Source organism: Cyanistes caeruleus, chromosome 10 (genome assembly GCF_971803275.1).
Source record: "Cyanistes caeruleus chromosome 10, bCyaCae1.hap1.1, whole genome shotgun sequence".
NCBI lineage: Eukaryota > Metazoa > Chordata > Aves > Passeriformes > Paridae > Cyanistes > Cyanistes caeruleus.
In genome coordinates this window covers 10,352,472-10,374,173 of record NC_141710.1, presented here as the reverse complement: position 1 = coordinate 10,374,173, position 21,702 = coordinate 10,352,472, and the positions used below count along the sequence as shown (strand labels likewise).

The window sequence follows — 21,702 nt, the reverse complement described above, 5'->3', positions numbered from 1 at the left end:
TTTAATTTTATTTGTAAATTTTTCCCAAAACATATGTAAATACCATTTGACCTATTAAAGGGCAGCAAAACTCCTCAGCCAACTAATCTCTTTTCTTTTACACAAATCTGTCTGTTAATTTCATAGTTTTTAGTCTCAATCCAGACATAAATAATTTCTTAGGAATCTGAACAGTACTTTTGCATCATTTATCATTACCTAATGGTCTTTGGTACACCTATAAATAACTTCAGGTTCAGAACAGCAGAATTTTTAGTTGGGAGTTACAGTAGTATTTGCAATTTTTCTGCAAAAATAGTAATAGACTCAACCTGTCCTTACAAGTTGTTGAATCACTTGGAAAAATAAGATTTAAATATTCGTGTGAAACTTAAGTTTTATGGTGAGTATGTTTATTAAGTTATAACAGTACCTTTTTCTGACATCACAGAACACCACTTCAGGACAACAGTCACAAATGAAAATAAGCAATATTAAAAGTTAATGTCAAGACCAGAGATTGATGCATCCAAACACAAATTTAACTACTTACACCTCACAGATGACGCTGCTAATTATAAACAGAGAAGCCAGCTCTATGTGGACACAGCTGAGCATAGAATCTACTGTTAATTTTTATATTAACATTACTCTGAAATCAAGAGAGAGCTCACAAGAAGTTTTACTGGCCCATGAATACGAAATACTAATTTTTTACTACCAAAGCGAACTATTACAATCTAGGAATATTCTTTTAACTTCTGCTGATCTTTTGAAATCCACTGCCAGGCAAGTGTACCCCATTACACATGAGATTATTCTATTCCACTTCAGTCAGCTAAATTTGAAAGACAAGCTTGGCATAACAAAAAAACTCCAAAGCATTAGTGGCAGTTGCTGCTACCCAGGTAAGATCAAAACCAACCAGATAAATGATGAACCATAGTAAGAATTCTCCCTTTTCTACTCCGTAAACTCAAGAGAAAACTGTTTTCTTACTGTTTTAAGTGCTGGATTTTAAAGCGCTAATATATTCTGCTATTAATCAACAGGACACTATGGAAATATGTTCATTCCATATCTTCCTTATGTTCAGTTTCACCCCATTCCATAAAGGTACTCTGAAGTCTGTTTTATTTCCAGCAGGTTTCTCCAGCTGAGGAGGAACATTCACCTGTATTAAGTCTCTAAAAGGATGCTGTTTTTGTTCTAGAGCCGAAATGGAGTCAGGCATCACCAACAAGCCCCCGAACAAGTGCGCCCCCCACCCCCCCCATCTCTGATCCTTGCTTACCTGGAAACCTACTGTCCAACCATCACTGCTACGGTGACTGCCCAGTTTTTTATGGAATTATTTCACCAGTTCCATGTCAGCAGCAGGGCTGCCTGGATCAGGGTGCTGAAGCCTCCCTGCAACCTCGGGCATGCAGGGCTGTGGTCACGGTGTCTAATGATGTTAATGATGTCTAATGACTTTCAATAGCTCGCAGGAGCGTGTAGCTTAGCGCTCACTCTATAGAGCTACACGTTACGTCTTCAGCCGCATTAAGAAACTCTCTTTGGACTCTCGCTACTCTCATCCTTCCTTCGCTGTTGCTATAGAACAGCATTACTTTAAATGTTTATCAGCCCCGCGTTTTCCTCTTTTAATTCAGACAGCTGGGGGGCTGGGGTGCGGTGATGGAATTTAGCCTAAGAGTGTCAGTGTTACCAGACCTCTGACGGCCCGCGACGAACCATTCTTTCAGAGCTGGGACTGTTTCCCACCATTAGCATCCCGACCTCAGCTCCCTCGCTCCCCACTTTACGCTTCCCCTGACCTCTCCCACCGCACGGAACAGCCCGTGCGGCCTCGGGAGCGCCTCGCTCGGAAACGTAGGACGAGCCCGTGCCCGGGCACTCCGCGGCTGCTCCGTTCCCACCACCACGGCCCTTCCCGCCGCGGATGGGCTTCCCCAGCCCCGGGGCTTCCCCCCGGCCCTGGCCCGGCTCGGCCCGGCCGCCGCCGCCCGCGGGGGGGCGCTGGCCCCGCGCAGTGCCGGCCGCGTCCCGTCCCGCGCAGCGCGGTGCGGGCTCTGCCCTGCGGGCTCTGCCCGGCGCGGCCGCGGGAACGCGGGGCCCGCGAGCGGCCGCTGCAGTCGCCTCCCCGCGCCAGCTGCGCGCACGCGGGGCCCGGTGCGGCGGCCTCGCGCTGTTTGTGCGTCTGCGAGCGGCCCTCCCCGCGCGGGCCCCGCGTCGCGCCCCGCTCATGGCGGTGCCGCGGAGCCCGCGCGGCCCCTCCCGCAGGAGCCGCCACTGACCTGCCGCCGCTCCGTCCCCGCCGGCGCAGCCTCGGCCCGCGCGCAGCAGCGCCCCTTCCCCGCGCCATTAACACCGGGCCCGCGGGCTCTCCGCGGGCGGCAGGCGGGCGGTGGCTGCGGCCGGGGCCGCGATCCCGGCCCGGCGGCGGCCGGACGGCGCGGCCGCCATTTTGCTGTGCCGATCCCGGCAATGGGATTGCCCGAGGTCTGCCGGGCAGGGCCGGGCCCGCGCCCTCCGCCGCCGCGCGTGTTCCCTGTCCTTACTCCGCAGCGAGCGCCCCGTGCTCAGGCACCGCGGCCAGCGGGAGCCCGGGCCTCCCCGCCGAGCTGCTCATGGGCAACCGCTGTACGTTCTGAACGACGAGGAAACGCGGCGCTCCCAGCACGCGGCGCCTGCTCCACGGCCATCAAATGCAGTGCTGTGCACGTCCCTGAGAATTCCTCTTGGACCTAACACAGGACTTCGGTGCCTGACCGTCCTTCCAGGCCTTTCTGCCAGGAAGAAAGAGAAAGTGTTTCTGAGCATAGATAGCTCTGCGCTACCTTCTGCCACTTTCCTCTAGAAGATAGAGATGAAACATCCTTGAAAAAAAAAAATCTGAAATAAGTTACATTTATTTACTGAATTATAGTAAAATCTACACTTATTTGATTCTTTTTTAAAGCATATATAGAAACTCGAAATTTGTTTTAAGCAGTATTCTTACTCATAATTTAGGTTTCTTGATATTTTTTACTGCCTCTGGAAACAAGTACAACCATTAGTACTTCCTAAGTAGTAACAAAAGTTCACTTAAATAAAGAAGGACAGAGTTTGATTTCGTCTGTCCAGAGTCTCCAACACATGTGGTACAGTCCTTCCCAGATAGTGTCTCACTGCAAATAGTCAGCAAAGTCTGTTTACTCAGAAGAGAAAAGCTGGGCTTTGAGAGAGGTGGAAAACACTGTTATAAAAACGAAGAATTTATTTTTTGTCTTAAAGCTTGCTGTTGTCCCAAGGCTAACCTATGTTTATTTTTACAAGGTATTGTGTATAAAGCTTCATGGGACAGAAACTTTATTTTCAAATCTTAAACCTATGCATTAAAAGCACTGAATAACCGTAACTGAATAATTTTAGACCAAAAAAAAGAAAAATCCAGAAGTATGAACTATTCCATCATTGTCACACTTGATGGGTCTGGAAGTTGGAATTTTGGTAGAACTTCTTCATGATAAATGCTGTTTATCATCACAGGAAACTGCTTTATATCAACATAATGTACAGAATCTATTATAAAGAGGGGAAGTCTTTTTTTCCACCCAGCATTCTGTCTTGGAACTATCAGTGCTTTCCTGGTTGGTTAAAAGCTATGAAAATATTTTTTTTTCCTGTCAGGGAATTGTGACAATTTCAGCAACTTATCTATACACACATCTTTCACTAATTTATACAGTCCACATTAAAAATTCATCTTGGAAATACTGAGCATTTTTGTGACAAGTTTAATTCCTTTTGTAATTCTGGATCCTTGGAATTCTAACCTATAAGTTCACCTACTGAAGCAATGAATATGTTTTTGGTTTAGGACTCTCTGCCACCAAAAAACTATTTCTTTAATCTCATGGCAAATAGAGTCACAAGATGACCAGTAGCTGTTCACCAACAGCGGTGGGAGGGGAACAAATAATTGAATGCAGAGGTTTTGATTGTAAAGGCAGAGTGTGTCCCAATGTTTTCCCAGCACTCATTTTTATTCAAACCTACATAATGGATAAGCAAAGTTTCATACTCACATATAGGTTACTTTTAATCTTGGACTTTGCCTGTTGCTTATTTGCTGTTTTTCCTTTATTACTGTTTCAGATATGTATATATTATTAATGAGTACTTTTGACACAAGTGCTGTAAAAAGTATTTGTGACAAATGTGTTATCAGTAACAATACAATAAAATGGATTAAATTAAACCTGTTGTAATCCCTTAAAGGAAATAAATGCTGTACTGAACAAGCATCTTGAAACAAATTTAAGGAAGATTAGGTTATTAATTCCCCCTAAATCTTAATTAAAATTTATTATTTTAAATTGTTTTGAAAATCAGATGCATAACCATAATTTGTATAGCTGATCCGTCCAATTTAGAGACAATAATTTATTTGTACTTTAACATTGCATGTTTTGGCAGTTTTAATGTCTATAGACAATATAACATATATGTAGAATGCAAAAAGGGAGTCAAGGTTTCTCTCTTTTTTTTTTTTTTTTTGTTTTAATAGGGTGTTTTCTTAAGGAACCTTTAACTCATCCACTAAAAAACAGAATCACCTTTTCTATGACTGGTAGTGTAATTGAAGGTGCTAATTTCCTTATATATATAGTTATATATTTATATATCATTTGAGCTATTGGGAATTCACAGTCCCATTAGCTCCTTGTGTGTTAAAAATATTCTTCAGAAAAAGAAATTCTTTCTAAGGCTAGGCCTCATCCAAGACTTTACATAATCATTCTAATGTTTCATGTAAAATCAACTGCATGCAAAGAAAATGGAGGCCCTGGTGCTGCAGTCAGACCTGTGAATGCACTACGGTGATACCTGGAAGAAGTCGGACAAGATCCATTTGCTCTGCAGCCCTGATTCCAGTACAACACTAATTATGTACCTTAGAAATAGTGAGCTTGCTAGATAGAGTATATGTACCAATTCCTATTAAATGTATAAATGATTGCACATCACAGCGCACAAATACTGTGTTCCTTTTAGAAGGAAGTCCAAGTAGTTTAGCAGTGGATTATTTCTCATATGGTAAAACTGCAAGATCTAGAGAAAATTTTTAGCAAATCTCTATAAACAGTTCCAAGGTTACTGAAATGGTGGTGTTGGGGTGCTTTTCTGAAGTCTGATAATCTTACTTCTGCAACTCATGGCATGTGGTATTCCTCTGGTAAGAGTATTTCAAGAAAAAATATGCCAATATTCCTCTCTAGTCAAATACTTTCAGTTCTTAAGCAACAGCAGAAAAAAACATATAGAGCATTACTCAGTCTTGCAAATTGCTCATGAGCAACAGGAGTTTGGCAAGGATTTGACTGGCTTTTCTCAGTGCCTAGACAAGCCTATCCATGAGAAAAACGCTTGGATAGACTATCATCTTCATTGCTCTCCCTGCTGCGGTGAGAGCAGCCAGGGGTGCTGCTGAGAGGGAAACACAGCTCCTCTGTACCCTCAGGCAGGCCAACCCTTCACTCAGGAGTGGGGCACAGCAAAGACCCAGCAACCCTGACTTCAGTTCCCCTTTGTGATCTGTGAGCAAGGGAAAGAGTTCCATGTGCAACCCTTTTCATCTTATTCAGCATGAAGTGGAGGGAGATGGAGCCCAGTTAGAACACCTGCAGCAGCCCCCTGCCCTTCCAAGTCTGGTGGAGAGGAGAGAAACCTGGGAAAACTCACTTGGCTCTCAAACTGTGTAAGCTGTGCACATGTACCGAACCAAATCTTTCTTCAAGAAATGCTGCCTTGTTAAAATTTAGGCATGGCCTAATCAGAGTCCCATTAACACTAAACAGAACACATACAAGCAATTTTTAAAGGTATAACTACATTTTTTCTCTTTCACTAGTCTATAAAAGAAAATGAAACAACAATAATATAAATCCAAATTCTTCTCTTGCACAAAATACAAAAGCTTATATTGAACTGGTACTAAGAATCAGCTGACTTTACATCTTGCTATCTCCGAACAATCTTAGTATTATTTTCCACTTAAGCCTTTTTTTTTAATGTGCTGCTGACAAGCCATTTTCTGGCTGCCTACACTTGTAGGACATATCAGTCCTTAGCTAACAGAGATCAGTTGCAAACATGAAGCTATGTTTACAGACAATGACAAGAACAGAAGAAATTCTTCTGTTGATGACTGTTGACAAATGTAGTGATTAATACATTTGAATAGCTTTAAACAAAAGAAGCAAATTAAACATTTAGATTTTGTTCATTCAGAACAATTACTGTGTGGTATCCTTTTGCCTGTCCGTAATCAGAAAGGTAAAATATAAGTAGTTGAATTCAGCTTCCATTTTCCAATTGTCAGAGGAAGCATCTTTTGAATATGGGAGCCAGCATCCACAATGCAGGCTCAGTGCTGCTGTTCTTCTGGGTGAGGTATGTGGGGGGCCAGGCCAATGAAGCTGTTCTTGCCCTTTACTACAGCTGATGTAGCAAATCATGATGGACTGGATGAAGCAGAGTTCAATCCCTACCCCTGCAAACACCTCATTCAGTTGGTCTGCCAGATGGCTGGGCACAGCCATTTTGGAAACCAGAAGTGGTCTTCAAACTGTTAATTGGCTACCACTGGCTTCCAGTATTTCTTAAAATTTTGCAGAATATTTTTGGTTTTGCTGTTGTTTTGGTAAAACAAAACCAACATACAAGTGATAGCTATTTCTCTGAGTCATCACTTCAGTGTGGCCAATATTGTGACAACTTAGCGGACACATAGGAATTTAATATGCTCTTAAATATTCTTATGCTCTGTTTTGTGCTAACCAAAGGGGCCCAGCCCAAGCCCTACTCATCCCTTTCCATCGTACTCCATGTTTCCAAATTAAAGGCTGAAGCAGGGCCTCTGCTCATGCAGTGGAGGATTGTAGCAAAAGCAGATAGCACTGGCAGCACAAAGAAAACCATGATGGCTCCAGCTCTGGTTTGTGATGCTTGCTCTGCCATCAATGTGAACTGCTCAGATCTGAGCTCAGCTCAGGTGGGGGTCAAGAATAACTACTACTACTACTACTGCTACTACTGCTGCTGCTGCTGCTATTACTACTACTACTACTACTACTACTACTACTACTACTACTACTACTACTACTTACTACTACTAAAACCCCAACAGTTGGCTTGCCTCTACTTAATAATTTCCCAAACTCTTATTCACTCATAAGCCTTCATAATAGCATGTGATGTTGCATAACCACATTGTTAATGGTTCAGGATCATGAAAAGATTCATGTGGCAGTGTTTAAACTATCTGAAATTAATACTAGATTCTGGTATTGATTCTCAGCTTGGCTGTTGAGAGTTATGGAAATGTTGAACATTGTCAGGATAATCTTAATTTCCTAAATGTGATTGTTATGTATGAAGTCTGCTCTCTTACTGAGCACTCAAAAAAAGTAAATGGGAATATTTTCATTGATTTCAAGGCAAATTTAATTAGGCTACTTGTCACCTAAATAACTTATCAGATTACACTCACTGAATTTAAACCCAAGATTTGCAGGTTCCCATTTTCCCCAACTTTTTAATGAATAGGATTTTAGACATGTTTCTTAAAAATACATACTTTGGGAATAATCTAAAGAGTTGGATACACTTTTCATTTTATATATAAATTAATACTTTGGTAAGAAAGGCCAAAAATAACCTGTACATAAACTTGCTGAAGTCAGTACACAAATTTTTCAGAACTGATCATATTTGTCTAAGTTTCTTTTTAATCTGGGACTGCACACTTGCACAGAAAATGTGAATGCTGCCTAAATGCGACATCCAGATACTATTCCAAAAGTCCACGATCAACTGTCATGTTGACATTCACAGCTGTTTCTCGACCCCTGCCTTCTCCCATTGTTGTCTGGCAGAAGACAACACTTGGGTCATATCTCTTTGCCTGGATATGTTAGCTAGAACCAGAGTGCTACAAGCAACACCCACGTCACTCTTACTTAGTGGCTTTAGTTTGTCACTTTTTAAAGCAATATGATCATGCTTGCTTCAGAATGCTGGTGCAAGATTCAAATTGAGAATGCCTGAGCATTTCTGAAAGATGCTATTACCCATCATTTTCATCCATACTTATAGCAGTGCTGTAAGTATTCAGAACCCTAGAGGAAGGTTTCCATTTGCAGACCAGGTCTACCATGCCAATTTTATCCAGCTATTGCAAGCCCAATTGAAAGTGCAATAATAAAAAGTCACGAGAGATATTTCCATTGAAAACATGAGGGGTTTTGGTTAAAATCTGAGTATTAGGAATCCACATTGGGCCATGCCCAGAAATCTTTTTATATGGTGATTTTCAAGATGAATGCATTATTGTGAGCACATGGTATGTAAATGCATTGGGCTGCTTAATAAGCATTCACTGACACACATCTGCAGCTTTGCTAATGTACCTTTTATTCCTATGTGGTTGTCAAGGAAACAGGTTATGGCCCAGTATTCTGTCTAAAATGTACTGAGCAAGTGTTCTATGATAATTTTCTTAAAATAGGGACAACTTAGGTTTCGTAGCTCATTAATTCTGTAAATGCAGGTAACCTGAATTTATCTAATTGTAATGTTTCACTGATTAGTTTAAACCACCAATGCCATTTTATTGTCTCTGAAAATCCATTACATTGTCTATGTCACACAGCATTGCATGTTAAAAGTAAATTTAATTACAGAAAACATTTTGAGATATTCTAGGAATTGAAGAGGGATTTTTGGCTTGTGAGGTTGTGGTTTTTTTGTTTTTTTAAAAATTTTATTCTTAACCCTACATTCTGCCTGGTGACCTTCATTACTTATTTCAATTTAGAGATACAACAGCGAGGATGACTCTGATGCAACAAAGAATTTCCTACCAAACTTTGTGCAAATAGTGCCACTGAAATCAGTGGGATTTCTCCTTTCTTACACTCTTTGGTACCAAGTACCACATTAAAAATTAATGAATTAATCAGAATTTCGCTGATTCTTTCATTCAGTACCTTATACTATATTTTAATATCTTAAATCTAAATCACAAGATACCAGGCATACTTATACTACCCAAGATTATTATTGGACATTCACAATAAGAAAAAAGAAAACTGCTAATATTTGAAAAAGCCATGCAAAATGTGAACTGTTATTTTGAAATCTCCTTTGTGATTATTCATCACAACACTACACCTGAATCTACAAACTGCTCTTTCCAGCTCATGAAACAAGACTCTTTTTACTGTCCATGATTAAAGTCATGTATGAAGGTAGAGATTCTATGAACTATATCCAGCTTAACCAACACAGCAGTGTCAGAAACAGGCACTGGCACTGAGAGTTCCTCTGTCTTTCCTGTGTGGCACAGGTCTGTAATGAACACTCATGACTGGGATCCAGAGCTAACATTCTAGCATGCTCAGGAGGTTTGTGTGCCTACCAATATGTTTGGTTTGTACAGATCATTGGAGGCTGTAACAACCTGTTTCAAAAACTCTTCTGTCTGATTTTGTTTGTCCAAGCTCTATGGCAATAGAAATCCAGTAGGAATTGGAAAAATCCAACAATATTGACATGAGAAGAGAGAAATGTGGTACCGTAATGAGAACAAATCTTAAATTATTGTAATAAATTAGAAGTTAACATAAAATGTACCAGGTAATACAGTGGTGATGGTGTTAAATAATTTAGCTCTATTTCTATGTGAGATTACCCCATAAACTTACCCACCTAAAATCAGGCTGTTCTTCTGTTAGAGTCTTTTAAAAGTGGTATTGACAGGTATTTTCAGCAAAACCATCTCAGTAATTTTGTGAACTGTGTGGCTATAGTCTATCAGCCTGCAAAGGGAAAAATCCAAATTTAATGACTGAATTATTAGATGAGTACTAATTTCCACATACATTGTGTAATTCATCAAAATTTTCCCTGGGGTGCTGTAGGGCTCCAAATTTACATCTGGGAGTTTTAGAACACACCAATAATAAAGCAATAGCATTAACCAAACTTCTGCTGCATTGTTTTATTGTGGTTTAAGCTGTGTAGTGCAGACTGGACATAATGATATATTCTAGACAGAAATGTAAGGATGTTTTCAAGTTTAAAGTAATTATTTTGAAAGACATTTTCTTTCTTCTCTTTCTCTTCCACCACTTTTCTTTTGATCTCTCTTGTCACAGATATCACCACAGTATCTGTGATAATGACATTTCCAGGCAGCTCTTGTTCTCTGGAATACACTTCCTGTATTTCTCTGCTTAAATGATTATTCATTACTGTCAAACATCCTGATTTTATTATTATGTATCAAACATCCTAAAAAGGTTTTCCTGTAACAGTATAAAAATTATGCAGAACTGGGTTTTGTTTCAAAGATACTGAAAAAAATGAAATTGTTCCATAGAGAAATTGCAAAATCATGCAGATAAGGCCTTATGACTCAGCTGATAGGCATTCATACAGCATCAAGTACGGAGCAGCAATTAAGAATACATAGCTCCATCCTCCATTTGCAAATAGACTATATGCTTTTAGCAATAACATTATACAGGAAATACAGGATCCATTACTTTGGCTTGAAAAGGTAAGAAGGGGAGCTAATTTTTTTGTTGTTGGTTTAGCCTGGTACATTTTTTGTATATGTTAATCTGAATAAGAAATGTGGAGCTTACATCTGCCCTTAACAAAGGCCAGAATGAAAATTGCAGTAAGTCATTATTATTACCTCAAATTACAATAAAGGCATATTCATAAATGACCAAAATATGATAAAGGGGAAGCTTAAACATCATGTTTGGGGGAATGCAACAGTAAAAGACCTTACCAAAGCTAAAGATTTCCCAAATCTGGTAATACTGGAATTTAAATACAGTATTATCCATAATAAAGCCCTTTTAATATTTAGTAAAGCAATTTATGTGATGAAGCACAACAGACACTAGATACCTTAAAAGGGTTAATTGGTACCTATTCATTACTATCAGAATCTGTTTAATAATCTGACAAATATTATCTGAATACAGCTAGTTTCCCACTGAGAGACCTGCAGTTTCAAATCAAAATGAAGTTTAGAAGCGTAAGTTACCTTAATTAGAAAGACCATTGAAAAACAAGTAGGACAGTGTCCAAGTGAATAATATTTTTGTTTGATTTTATTTTTACTCATGCTTTGTTTAGATTTTCTGTTAGGCAGAAATGGAATTTGCATGGATAAAAGAAAAAATTCCAGTTATAAAAAGGGTGGCTCAGTATCAACAATTAGACTTCTATGATAAAGCTGACTGCCCTCCCCCCCCCCACAAATCCACAACAAAATAAATCCAAAAACCCTAACAGTCCCCCCTGAAAAAAACATTTGCAGGCTGTGCTGGAGGTGGGAAAAACTGCATCTGCTCCTCCATGCCCTGGTTAGCCCCCTCAGCCAAAGAATAAAATAAAATGAAGTTTACAGAAGATTTTTTATGGCACCTCTGGCTACAGCAGTCTAACACTGCATTAGCTGTATGTAAGTGCCACTGAAAGACATACAGCAACCCACATATAACAGTCAAACTGGAAACAGCTTGCTAATTACTGGACTCCTCCTAAATAAAGAAATCAGTTTCTTTCGCTAGAAGAAATTACCATTCGCAAGCTGCCAATGAGTTTTTCCGGACTCATGAAAGCACTTGAGTTCAGTCATATTCATTACACAAGAGGACTTGCACCCCTTAACAAAGAGCAAATCTGCAAATGGATTTAAAACTACCATAGGGAAATGTGCTCATGTAATGGAGCTACTTTTTAAAAATGCCTTGAGTGGGTATGTTTAAACACAAAGATATAATAAAAACAGTTTATTGCTAAGTGCCCTATCTCTTCTAAAGATAAGTATCAGAGGCAGTAAATAGATTCGACACAGCATTTGCTCAGCATTTCCTTTAAAAATAACCACGCAAGAAATAAACAAACTTTCTTACTACATTTAATGGTTCCCTCCGTATTAACATTTTAGACAGGAAAATAATCAGCAGAAGCAAGCTACTGGAGATAAATCAAATTACAAAAAATGCAGGCTTTAATACGTCACTTGAGAGATGCTGTCTGTTACGTTTTCAGTTCTGCTTCTTTAGATGGAACAGAGGAATACTGGAGTGCATGAAATTATTCTTATAATTATGAATCAAATGGTTTTATTGTCATCATTAAAGATTTGCCTATTATGACACATGACAAGTCATATTCCTGAACAGTTATACTTTGCTCATTTGGAATGCACTGAACTGGTATATTTAGAAGTAAATGAGAATTAGTTTAGTATTACTCATACTGTCAAGGCTATTGCTGATAATTGGCTGTGCTTCTAAATACCTCCTCTGCATTCACTTTCAGTGCTGAGTCTTCTTCCACACAAAATATACTCAGTCATTTTAAAGTCAAGGACATGAAAGGAAAATGGCTTCCCTGCTGCAAAAGTCTCATTGCAGTAGTGAGAATTTCTCAAGTCACGTACAAAGGGCATCGACGAGGAGATACACTACATTATAAGCTCAGTGGAGACATTCAGTAGCATCTGATCTGTACCTGTGGTATACTTAATATTTAACTTTACTGGCACTGTAAAAAATATTAGCTAAAAATACAAATAAATAATTTTAATACTTAGATTTTTCAAAATCTATAAGGTCTGCAAATTACCGCAGTCCACAAGTGAGCTTATTCTCTAAAGGCTTGTTTAAGGTCTGACAGGAGTTCTTTTGCAGTATGCCTAAACACAGTTCTTTACCTGAACTTCAGAATGGGTCCACTATTTAGAGAAAGATTTATTAGCATTACTGTGGCTGAATTCAGTAAAGTTGAAAGAAGGTTTAAACCTTCTGATTCTCTTCATTTGTCAGCTGCCAAATGTTTTAGTGATATTTTTATACTTGTGGTGATAATAAAACTATTACTTTATATACACACAGTACAAACCTTGACCTACATGCAAGACTGGGCTAAATTAAAAAAGAAACCAGAGTACGTTTCTGGGAACAACCAATGCAAACCAGAAATAAACCAGGTTTTTGTGTGTACAGCTTTATAAATATGGCATCATTAAGTACTGATAGCCACATGGAAACATAAAGTGAGATCACATTCTCAGTTAGAACTAAGAGGAAACAACTGCGACATTTCCATTTGCATTGTGATATTGCTGTTAAAGATCTTTCTACATCTCTACCATTGAACCTTTTAAAAGGATTTGGTTGCCAAGGAAACTGGTTCTGGCCCAGTATTAATCTGAAAGAAATATATTATAAAAGTTGGTGTAAATAATACAGTACTCATAATTATTGTTATTCTTTATGCTCAAATTCAGGTTTTTGTACTTAAGGCTGTTAAGATTTTATTTCGTAATATTTTTTGTGTGAAGTAAAACACATTTCAGTGAACTGATACTCAATTCAAGCTGACAGGGCCATCTATATCAATCTCTCTCTTTAAAGTTCTCCTACCTGTAAATAACAAGAAATACTGCAGTTTTATGTTTGTAGCCAATATTGAAATTATAAGCATTAAAGCATATTATTCTTTATTTAATATTTCGCACAAAACATAAAACCGCTTACGACAGAATTTAAATATTTTTCTTTTTTCTAATCTTTTTCAATTTTTATTTCTGCCTTTTAGCTGCAAGTTTAGTAATGCTTATAGTCAGCTTTAAAATGTAATTGAATCAATAGGGTTTTCAAAAATTCTTTTGTTGCATAAGCGTTGCCACGCCCTTAGTACATATGATTATTTTAACAGACATGATTGCTCCACTTTCACAATAGATTTAAAAGAACAGATAAGGGTAAATGTCATGCCAATATGTGAACCCAACAATTTAATATAGGTTGTTTTCATTATCAGTTTAGTACATTTTAAAACTGAAAGCTACATTCCAAAGCCCATTTCATGTTCTTGCAACACTGACCAAGAAAACAGTAAAACATGCAAATCTCAACCTACCTGCATGTACCACTTAGAGCAGTGTTAACATGGCAATGCACCCAGCCATTTTTATGTAAAGCGATGGAGATAAGTTCTGTTCTTGGTCTTCTTAATAATTTTTTAGAAGCAGTTGTCAAAATTCAGAGGGTAAGCAGCTTGAATAGACCGTGAGCAGGAGAACTGAGTTTATCAACAGGGAAAGCCGGAGTGGGGAAAAAAAAAAAGTCCTCATCCAAGGTTTTCCGAAACTGCAAAACAAGGTTGACTTTTTTTTTTTTTCTCCTCCTCAGAGGGTTCAAAGCTTGAAGCTGACCACTGCAAAGGCCACTTGTCACATTTACTGAAAATCAACCTATTGATATCACAGCTGAAAATATAAACTCGACAACCAAAGCCCATTGCACAACGTGGACTGCGTAAGAGTTAAAAATAGATTCGACGTGCCTCCTACCTGCATAATAAATATGTAAGTTTCAAGTGCTTTAATTCGATATTCACATTAATTAACAATACAATATACATTATTTAAACTACAGTAAATGCAAGAAGAAAAAGGGTGACACCATCTGGAAGCACAGTTTGCTTTTTTTTTCCTTTCCGAGGGCTAATAATGTAGTTTGAATGTGATGACAAGCTAACAGCTCACCACATTGCAAATGAAAAAAAGAATTCTTAAGGTGATGCTCAAATATCTAAGCCTGTAATGAAGCACAAACCAGTCTTCACTACTGCATGACATGGCACACAGACCATTTACATACTCACATTTGAGATACTAGGCACAGTATAATGAATTCAATACACAGCATGCACACAGCACAAGCAACGTTAATCCTGCCTGCCATTTTAGGCTTGCAGGAGTAAGATACATACTGCAGCACAGCTCTGGTAAGGGAGGAGGCAGGGGACAGCTCACCTTAAATGCGGTATCTGATTAATGTTGTAAGTGACATTGCGTATCAGCTACAGAGTCTTGGTTCAACTGGGTGGGAGGGAACAAAGAAAATTGTCATCAACTGGTGATGCAAGATGAGCTCCAGTCACTAACACTGTTAGCAAACTCCAAATTCTACAATGATACAGTAGTAGGCATTTCAAACTCTTATCAAAATCTCCTTGTGCAATGGCTGAGTCGCCTGCCGAGGAAAACAAAACAGTCTTCTTGCTTATTGGAGAAACGCTGCATCCACTACAGCAACATCCTCTCGATGCAGAAAGATTTCACGTCGCACATATTAAATCCTGGATGCATTTGTTGTGCTTCCTTAATTTTTAAGTTTCAGTATTAAAAAATAAAATTAAAAGCCAATGATAGCAAAAATAATATAGCTAAAGGTCTGATGTTCAGACAAATAAAACATTTCTTTTTCTCTGCTTTCTGTTTTCTCTCTTTTACAGTCCATCAAAATCCTGAGCAGTATTGACAAACCACACGAGCACCGGGTCTGACTGCATGATCAGCTGTCTGTGTCTACGCTACACCCTGTTAACCACAAGCAGTGTTAGAGCTAAATATATCTGCAATGCAGAAACAGTAGGTGCTATGTGGTATACAATTCTGATTAGTTTTAAGATATATTTCTATCCTCAAATATAAAAAATAAAACAAAATTTGCAGCTGATCTCTGTCAAGCATGGTATCTGTCAGACTTACAGAACATAAAAGCTATCCTAAGTACACTGACCTAGATAACACTAAGAAGACTTAAGCAGCGTGCAAGCATACTCACTGTCAAAGCAAGGAAAATGAAACAATGCTTGTCTAATCAAACTGAAAGCAACAACTCACTACCACAGTATAAATTCCAAAATGCTACGTACTGTATATGCACATCTCATGTTATTGGAAGACGCAAAGCTCCTTTGTTTTTTTTTTTTCTCAGCGGCTTTTCTTAGCTACGGTTGCACAATGACATTCTGACATCATGGAGGTCAATGCAGATACTAAAGTGCTGTCGTCTTTAAGAAAAAATAAATTGAAATATAAAATCATAGCTAAAAAAAATAAAATAATAATAACTAAAAATTTCACATCACCTACTTAATGTCTTTCTATTACCCTCTGAGATTAATAGCATGCACGTTGTTCAGCCGCATACGTTAAATTGGTATCACCCTCTGCAGAGACTGCAAGAGCATTTGTGGGAATTAGATTTTTGTAAATGTCAAAAAAGGGTTACCATCTGGAAAACATAAAAATACAATAAAATATTTTGCATGTATAATGAAAAATATGCAAAGACAAAAGCATCAAAAACTGCCAATCTGATTTTTTTTAAAAAAAGCCTAATAAGCAAAACTGGTGCTATTTTTGTTGTCACTCTGTCTCCAAGGGGAGAAGGAGAGAACCATGTTGCAGTTTAGTATAACCTGAGTTACCTTCCCAGAAGGCCAAACCATCAGGTAAGGTAAAACAAACCATAAGATCTATGTGTTTAGAGAGCAGAATCCCCCCCCACACTATGTCGGTGACTTCTCTCAGCTCTTTATCTCTCTACCTGCAAATACCGCAAGATGATACCCAGCGCAGGAAGAGCACTGTGAAGATTAATGTGTTAGCTCTAAAAATATTCCACTGAAAGATTTCTTTAGGTAACCATTGTTTACCATATGTATAAGTAAATCTAGATGGTTTCTAACCAACTGCAGAAATAAACAGCTCCTTGTGAGGCCAGATTTGTCCAGAGAAGCGCTAGCTTTCATTTGACCTGCCAATATGGCTGAGGAAGAAAGCAGCCAAATTTTCAAACACGTATTCTTTCCCAAGGAACGTGTGTACCCGATGATTTTTTTTTTTTTTTCTCCAAAAAAGCACTTGTTTTTAAAAGTGAAGACTAATACCAAGTATTGTTTTAAATCAGAAAATGTTGAATAGCAAAAACTAGGCTGCTGTACGTATGTATTCACTTATTTTCAAAAAATAGACAATCTGATTTTGCTTTTTCCTTCCCTTCTTCTTTCTTTTTTAATGATTAAATAGGTATCTGTTTAATTTGGAGTTTTTTCTTTGGGAAGTTATTTAGCATTTTGTTCTCTTTCATTTTAAAGGCTGGGAATGAGATGTTCCTAATAGTCAGTGCTTTAAAATATTCAGAATCCCCTTCCATAAATAGCACATCTGTCACAGAAAGGGAATCCAGCCAACAGAACGACAGATCAGACCAGCAAAAACAACTGCTATTCCAATGCATGATTACGAAGTAAGTTTGGATTTTAGCAAGCCTTTATTTAGATTTTTTTGTTTGTTTTGAGCTTTTTAAAGTATGAGCTATCTGATTATATAGATGCCAGCATATATCAAATTTAATAATGTTAAATATGGATTAATTTTGAGGGTTTTTTTACGTTCATCTCTTAGTCAAATGTATATTGTCATGTTAGTTTAAAACCATGGCAAAGTTCCTATAGATTTCAAGAATGGGCTATATGAAGCAGTTTGTTAAAGTATGGTATTATTATTTCAGAATCAAGTGGTAGTTTTGTTTAAAGACAATGATTTCCAGCAAAAGACCGATTTCAGTAGAGTCTCACAATAAATATTCTTGAAGTCAGCATTCTCATTCACCCAGAGAAGTAGTGCTCTGGGACAGACACAACAAGGTGATTTGGGTTGTGTGATTTAGGAAACATTAAAAACCTGCTGGTAGTGAATGCAGCAGAGGAATAAACATGTTACAGTGAACATGGAAGTGAGCGTCTCCAAATCTTTATGTGTACCTCTTGCTTTAATGGGCCATTTTCACTGCTTAGTAATAGTTTTGCAGGCTTTAGATTTGCAATGAATTTGCTTCAGACTCAACATAATTCCAGCTCAGAAATCAGTTTCTAAGTCCTTCTACTGTTGCACAATATATGCCATAGTAAATAAATTTTTAAAATTGCCCTTGTAAGTGCAAAAGTTGCAAAAGTAAGTCAAATTTTTCAAGGTTGACATATATTAATACTGGATGTTACTTCTCAGTCAGCAACTTGGATTTAGTATTATTTGTGCTAAAACTGTTACAGTCCCAAGGCACTTGATTCCTTACTTCAAAATACCCTGCCTCTGCTGGGTCAGGACTATCTCTGTCTATGCTACAAGCTTGTGTTGGTTCTGTATTCAATCCGCTTAAAGTGAGCCTATTTCAAGTATCCACATTGGATCTCACAGGCTATTTGTGTTGCAGCCTTTCCCACTTTCAAGCATCCTACTTGTAAGCATACTTCCTCTTCCTTTATTTATCACCACTTGAGTGCAACAACATCTTATCTCTCCTCACATACTATAGCTTATCAAAAGGGGTGAGGAATGAAGAGTTCCAACATTACTTTATATTGAGCATCCTCCTCGTGGTAGATGGTTTTTTAGAGGAAATGTCGTAGTCCTCCACATCAATCATTTGGCAAAAGGAGGTAGAGTGTGGAAAGAAAGACTCACTTGGAGTCCCTAAAACTGTACTGATTTCTCTCTCAAAATATTGCCATGCCTTGTTTTCTTAAGAAGGAAATTCTAAGGGCAGTCTGATAGTCTGGGAACTCTGCCAAGCACCAACCTTGTACCAGTAAATATCTGGAGGAAGACTAGGAGACTTTGAGAAAAAAGTGACAAACACTTTTAATTTGATATGGATCAGCTCAATTCAGTCTTTGTTTGACACAGGCCCAAGGGACTAAACTATACCACCAGCTATATAAAAGACATGCTGCATGTGGGACTTCTGCTTAATAGTAGTGAACATGTTTAATGAATGAATGAACAAATATACGTACACTTGGGTTCATTCTCACCTTAGTACTCAGAGTTTTGTTTCTTTTGGTTTCAAAAGTGTTTGTCAAATAAACAAGCAGCATACAGCAATCAAGGGACAGAATCAGTCTCAACCCTCAAGAAACTGTAGTCAACAGTTTGGTGATACCATTCCTGCAAAGCAATGACAAAGGACACGAAGCACAGCTGGGAATCCAGGGTGGGTGTTTCTGAAAGGGCATTCCAGAACTGGCTACAGCCTTTCAGCAAACCTGCTCTTGGAACAACTCCTTCAGCCTCTGAACTCAGCTGCATTAGCTACATTTGTCTCTTCATTCCACTAGTGCCATTGCATAAAACACATTATTTATGAGCACTCAGTTTGAAATTAAGAGTTATTCTGGAAAACAAAAAACCCTCACCCTTTATCATGAACTAAAATTCTCTGACCTAACACTCAGGAAAACATTCATATACCCAGACACTGGGTGTAGTAATTAACCTGCTGATCTTCCATCCAAACTCCTACTGCTACATCCTACATGAAAAAGCTGCCTTCTTCAGTACTGAAATCTCCACTAGATGTTGTTGAGATGTAGAAAATAAAACGGGGAGAGGAAAAAAAAAAGACTGATGTTAGAACCTCCAGAGTTTGCCTTTCCAGAGCCAAAGTAAAGCACATTTATGTCTGATCCAGCCAACATGCCCTGGACTTCCTTTTGTGTACACATCTAGTTTAAATTGCCCCAAGGATACAGATAACTCAGTTGAGTGCTCATAGTTTTCCCAGACTTCCCCACAATTCCTTCTGTGTCTCTGTATGACTATAAAGTCTTCCATTATTTGCTGGGACAGAAAACAGTTGATCTTTGTTATTCCTATGAATGATTTACACACCTTCATTTTTAATTATCACACTCATATAAACAGGCCATGAAAAATATCTAAGTGATCTAAGATGCAAGTTTAGACTCCTGCTGTACCTGTTAGATGCTGATTTTTCCAGCAGAATTAAAAGAACAGCATTTAAAGGCAATTCTTTATATAAAAGGCAAGTACTGAGAATCTAGAAAAAATAGAAGGTATCTGAATATTATGAAGTATATTCAGATAATCCATTGTATCAATGTATTATGAATATGCATTAGGAAAAAGCATAGGCTTTCCTACACTGAAGGACTGCAGATAAGTCATGTATTAAGATACATTCAGGTGCTGGATTTTTTTTTTTTGTGAAATGCTTCTAACAGCCACTTATACAGTCTAGTACTGTATAAATGATAACATCTTTAAGAGATTCACTGTAAACAACTGGCAAAGAGAATGTCTTAAAAAACTGTAGAACCATCCATGGAACCTTAAGAAATGATACCTTTACAGATATTTGCACTCACCTTTACAGGTTGTATTTCTGTATAACATGACACTCACAGTAATTAGCAATAACAAGTGGCTTTGTCTTTTTTTTTTCTCTGAACAGTGCTTTAATTACTGATGAGTATAGTCCCTTCATCTAATTCTACCTCCTAAGTCCCTACTTGCTTTCTAAACCGCTGCCAGACACTATGACAAAGGTTTCAAATTTCTGTCTCTTATCACTCCTGGCTAATTCACATGATTAGTGAATGTAGGTATTGTATTTTTATCAAATTATTATGTCCTTACCAATTTTATTTTTCTCTGTACAAAACAGCACAACTTGCTTGTGTTGATCAGCTCATCCATGTTCACATCACCTATTTCTTCTAGTTTCAAGGGGCAAATTTTTATTTTAGAGCGTAACAGACTCAAAGATTTGATATGGAAAGAGGCTTCACTGAGTCACATAAAATCCTGCAGAGAGACTACAGTCATTTTATCTGAATCATCCTTGATAATACTAGACAGTAGACAAAAAGGGCAATAAAAATTAGGTTGGAAAAAATAGGTTGTAAAGAAAAGAAGTTTCTCAAATAGTCAACATAAAATCTCTTCAGCCATTTTACATTTTCAAATCATAAAAAAAAATTTCTTTTAAAAACACTCGATTAAAGATACTTCTGGAACATAAGACTTTTAGAAGAACCAGTCTGTGAATATGATCTCAGTTATTGTTTTTGGGGGTTTTTTTTCCATAAAGCTTTAGTAGGGACTGTCCATCTATTTTGAAGAACAAACAAGATGAGAAAAACACACATTTCTCATAATTAAAACCAGTAAGAAATCACTTGTTAATGCAAGCAGGATACAAGCAGGGGTAAGAAGCTGACATGTGTCAGCAGAATAGAAAATACTTGAAGTCCCACAAAAGCTGTTTAGCATTTGATAAAATAAAATGTCACATAACAGGACAGAGTAATCTCAGTGCTTAAAACCCATGTGTAGAGATGACTGCCTCATAGCTCCAAATAATCTTATTAAAATGTAGAACCAATGCAACCAACAAATTCATTTCAGGCTCACATGCTCCAGCTTAGCTGTCCAATATGCTGCTAAATGTGGGCTGCTCTTTGAGGCCAGTAGATGTCAAACCATTTCTCCCAATTAGTTCAGTCGTGAAGCTTGTTCCTTCATTTCTTCCTCTGCTCCTGACAAATGGGAGGGGAGTTCTAAGCCTTAGTCTTCCAACTGTTAACCTGGTATGTGTAACCAAGACCCAAGAGCATTAACAATGAATCCCAGATCATTTTCTCCAATGGTACAGAGTGAGATTTGTCTACTCCCACTCTCTTCTGCTGCCATCATTTCCACAGCTATGAGTATTTATTTTACTGACCAGGCAGGTACCTCATTTTATAAAAAGTTGTTCTACAAATTACAGCTCTCTGCAATCTGAACTAGTTCAGCTAGAACTGAGGTCAGTGTAAATGAGGGCCTGTTTAAAAAGCTTTCAGTCCTAGATCACTTACAAAATTACATAATTTCTCTCTGCACAAACTCCACAGCTCTTCCATTTGCAGAGCTGAAACTGTTCTTATGGTTTGAATGAGTCAGGAAGATAAGTGGACACACTAACAGAAAGCTGTATC

At 38.2% G+C, this 21,702-nt stretch overlaps 1 protein-coding gene and 1 long non-coding RNA gene across 9 annotated transcripts in view; one reads left to right on the top strand and one right to left on the bottom strand.

Annotated features, from left to right (window-relative positions):
• Positions 1 to 21,702, bottom strand: part of ZBTB38 (zinc finger and BTB domain containing 38) — a 36,995-nt gene that overhangs the window by 9,201 nt on the left and 6,092 nt on the right. The window contains exons 3-8 of one of the 8 annotated variants that reach the window (XM_086844968.1): positions 21,137 to 21,261; positions 20,360 to 20,527; positions 18,736 to 18,868; positions 15,790 to 15,927; positions 14,885 to 14,950; positions 9,742 to 9,851 (exon numbers count right to left, since the gene is read on the bottom strand). Coding sequence is in view for 1 of the 8 variants with exons in the window: in XM_023933171.2 (XP_023788939.1) it covers positions 13,987 to 13,992 (6 nt within the window). In the remaining 7 variants the exon portion in view is untranslated. Of the gene's footprint in view, positions 1 to 1,273; positions 2,075 to 2,279; positions 2,466 to 2,543; positions 2,735 to 9,741; positions 9,852 to 13,986; positions 14,076 to 14,884; positions 15,374 to 15,789; positions 15,928 to 18,735; positions 18,869 to 20,359; positions 20,528 to 21,136; positions 21,262 to 21,702 lie in introns of those variants that run through there. The other 7 variants (XM_023933172.2, XM_023933173.2, XM_023933171.2 and 4 more) reach the window with 7 other exon arrangements.
• Positions 14,303 to 15,590, top strand: LOC147651293 (uncharacterized). Its single transcript, XR_015274722.1, has 2 exons — positions 14,303 to 14,434; positions 15,367 to 15,590. It is a non-coding gene; the product is annotated as an uncharacterized LOC147651293 (long non-coding RNA).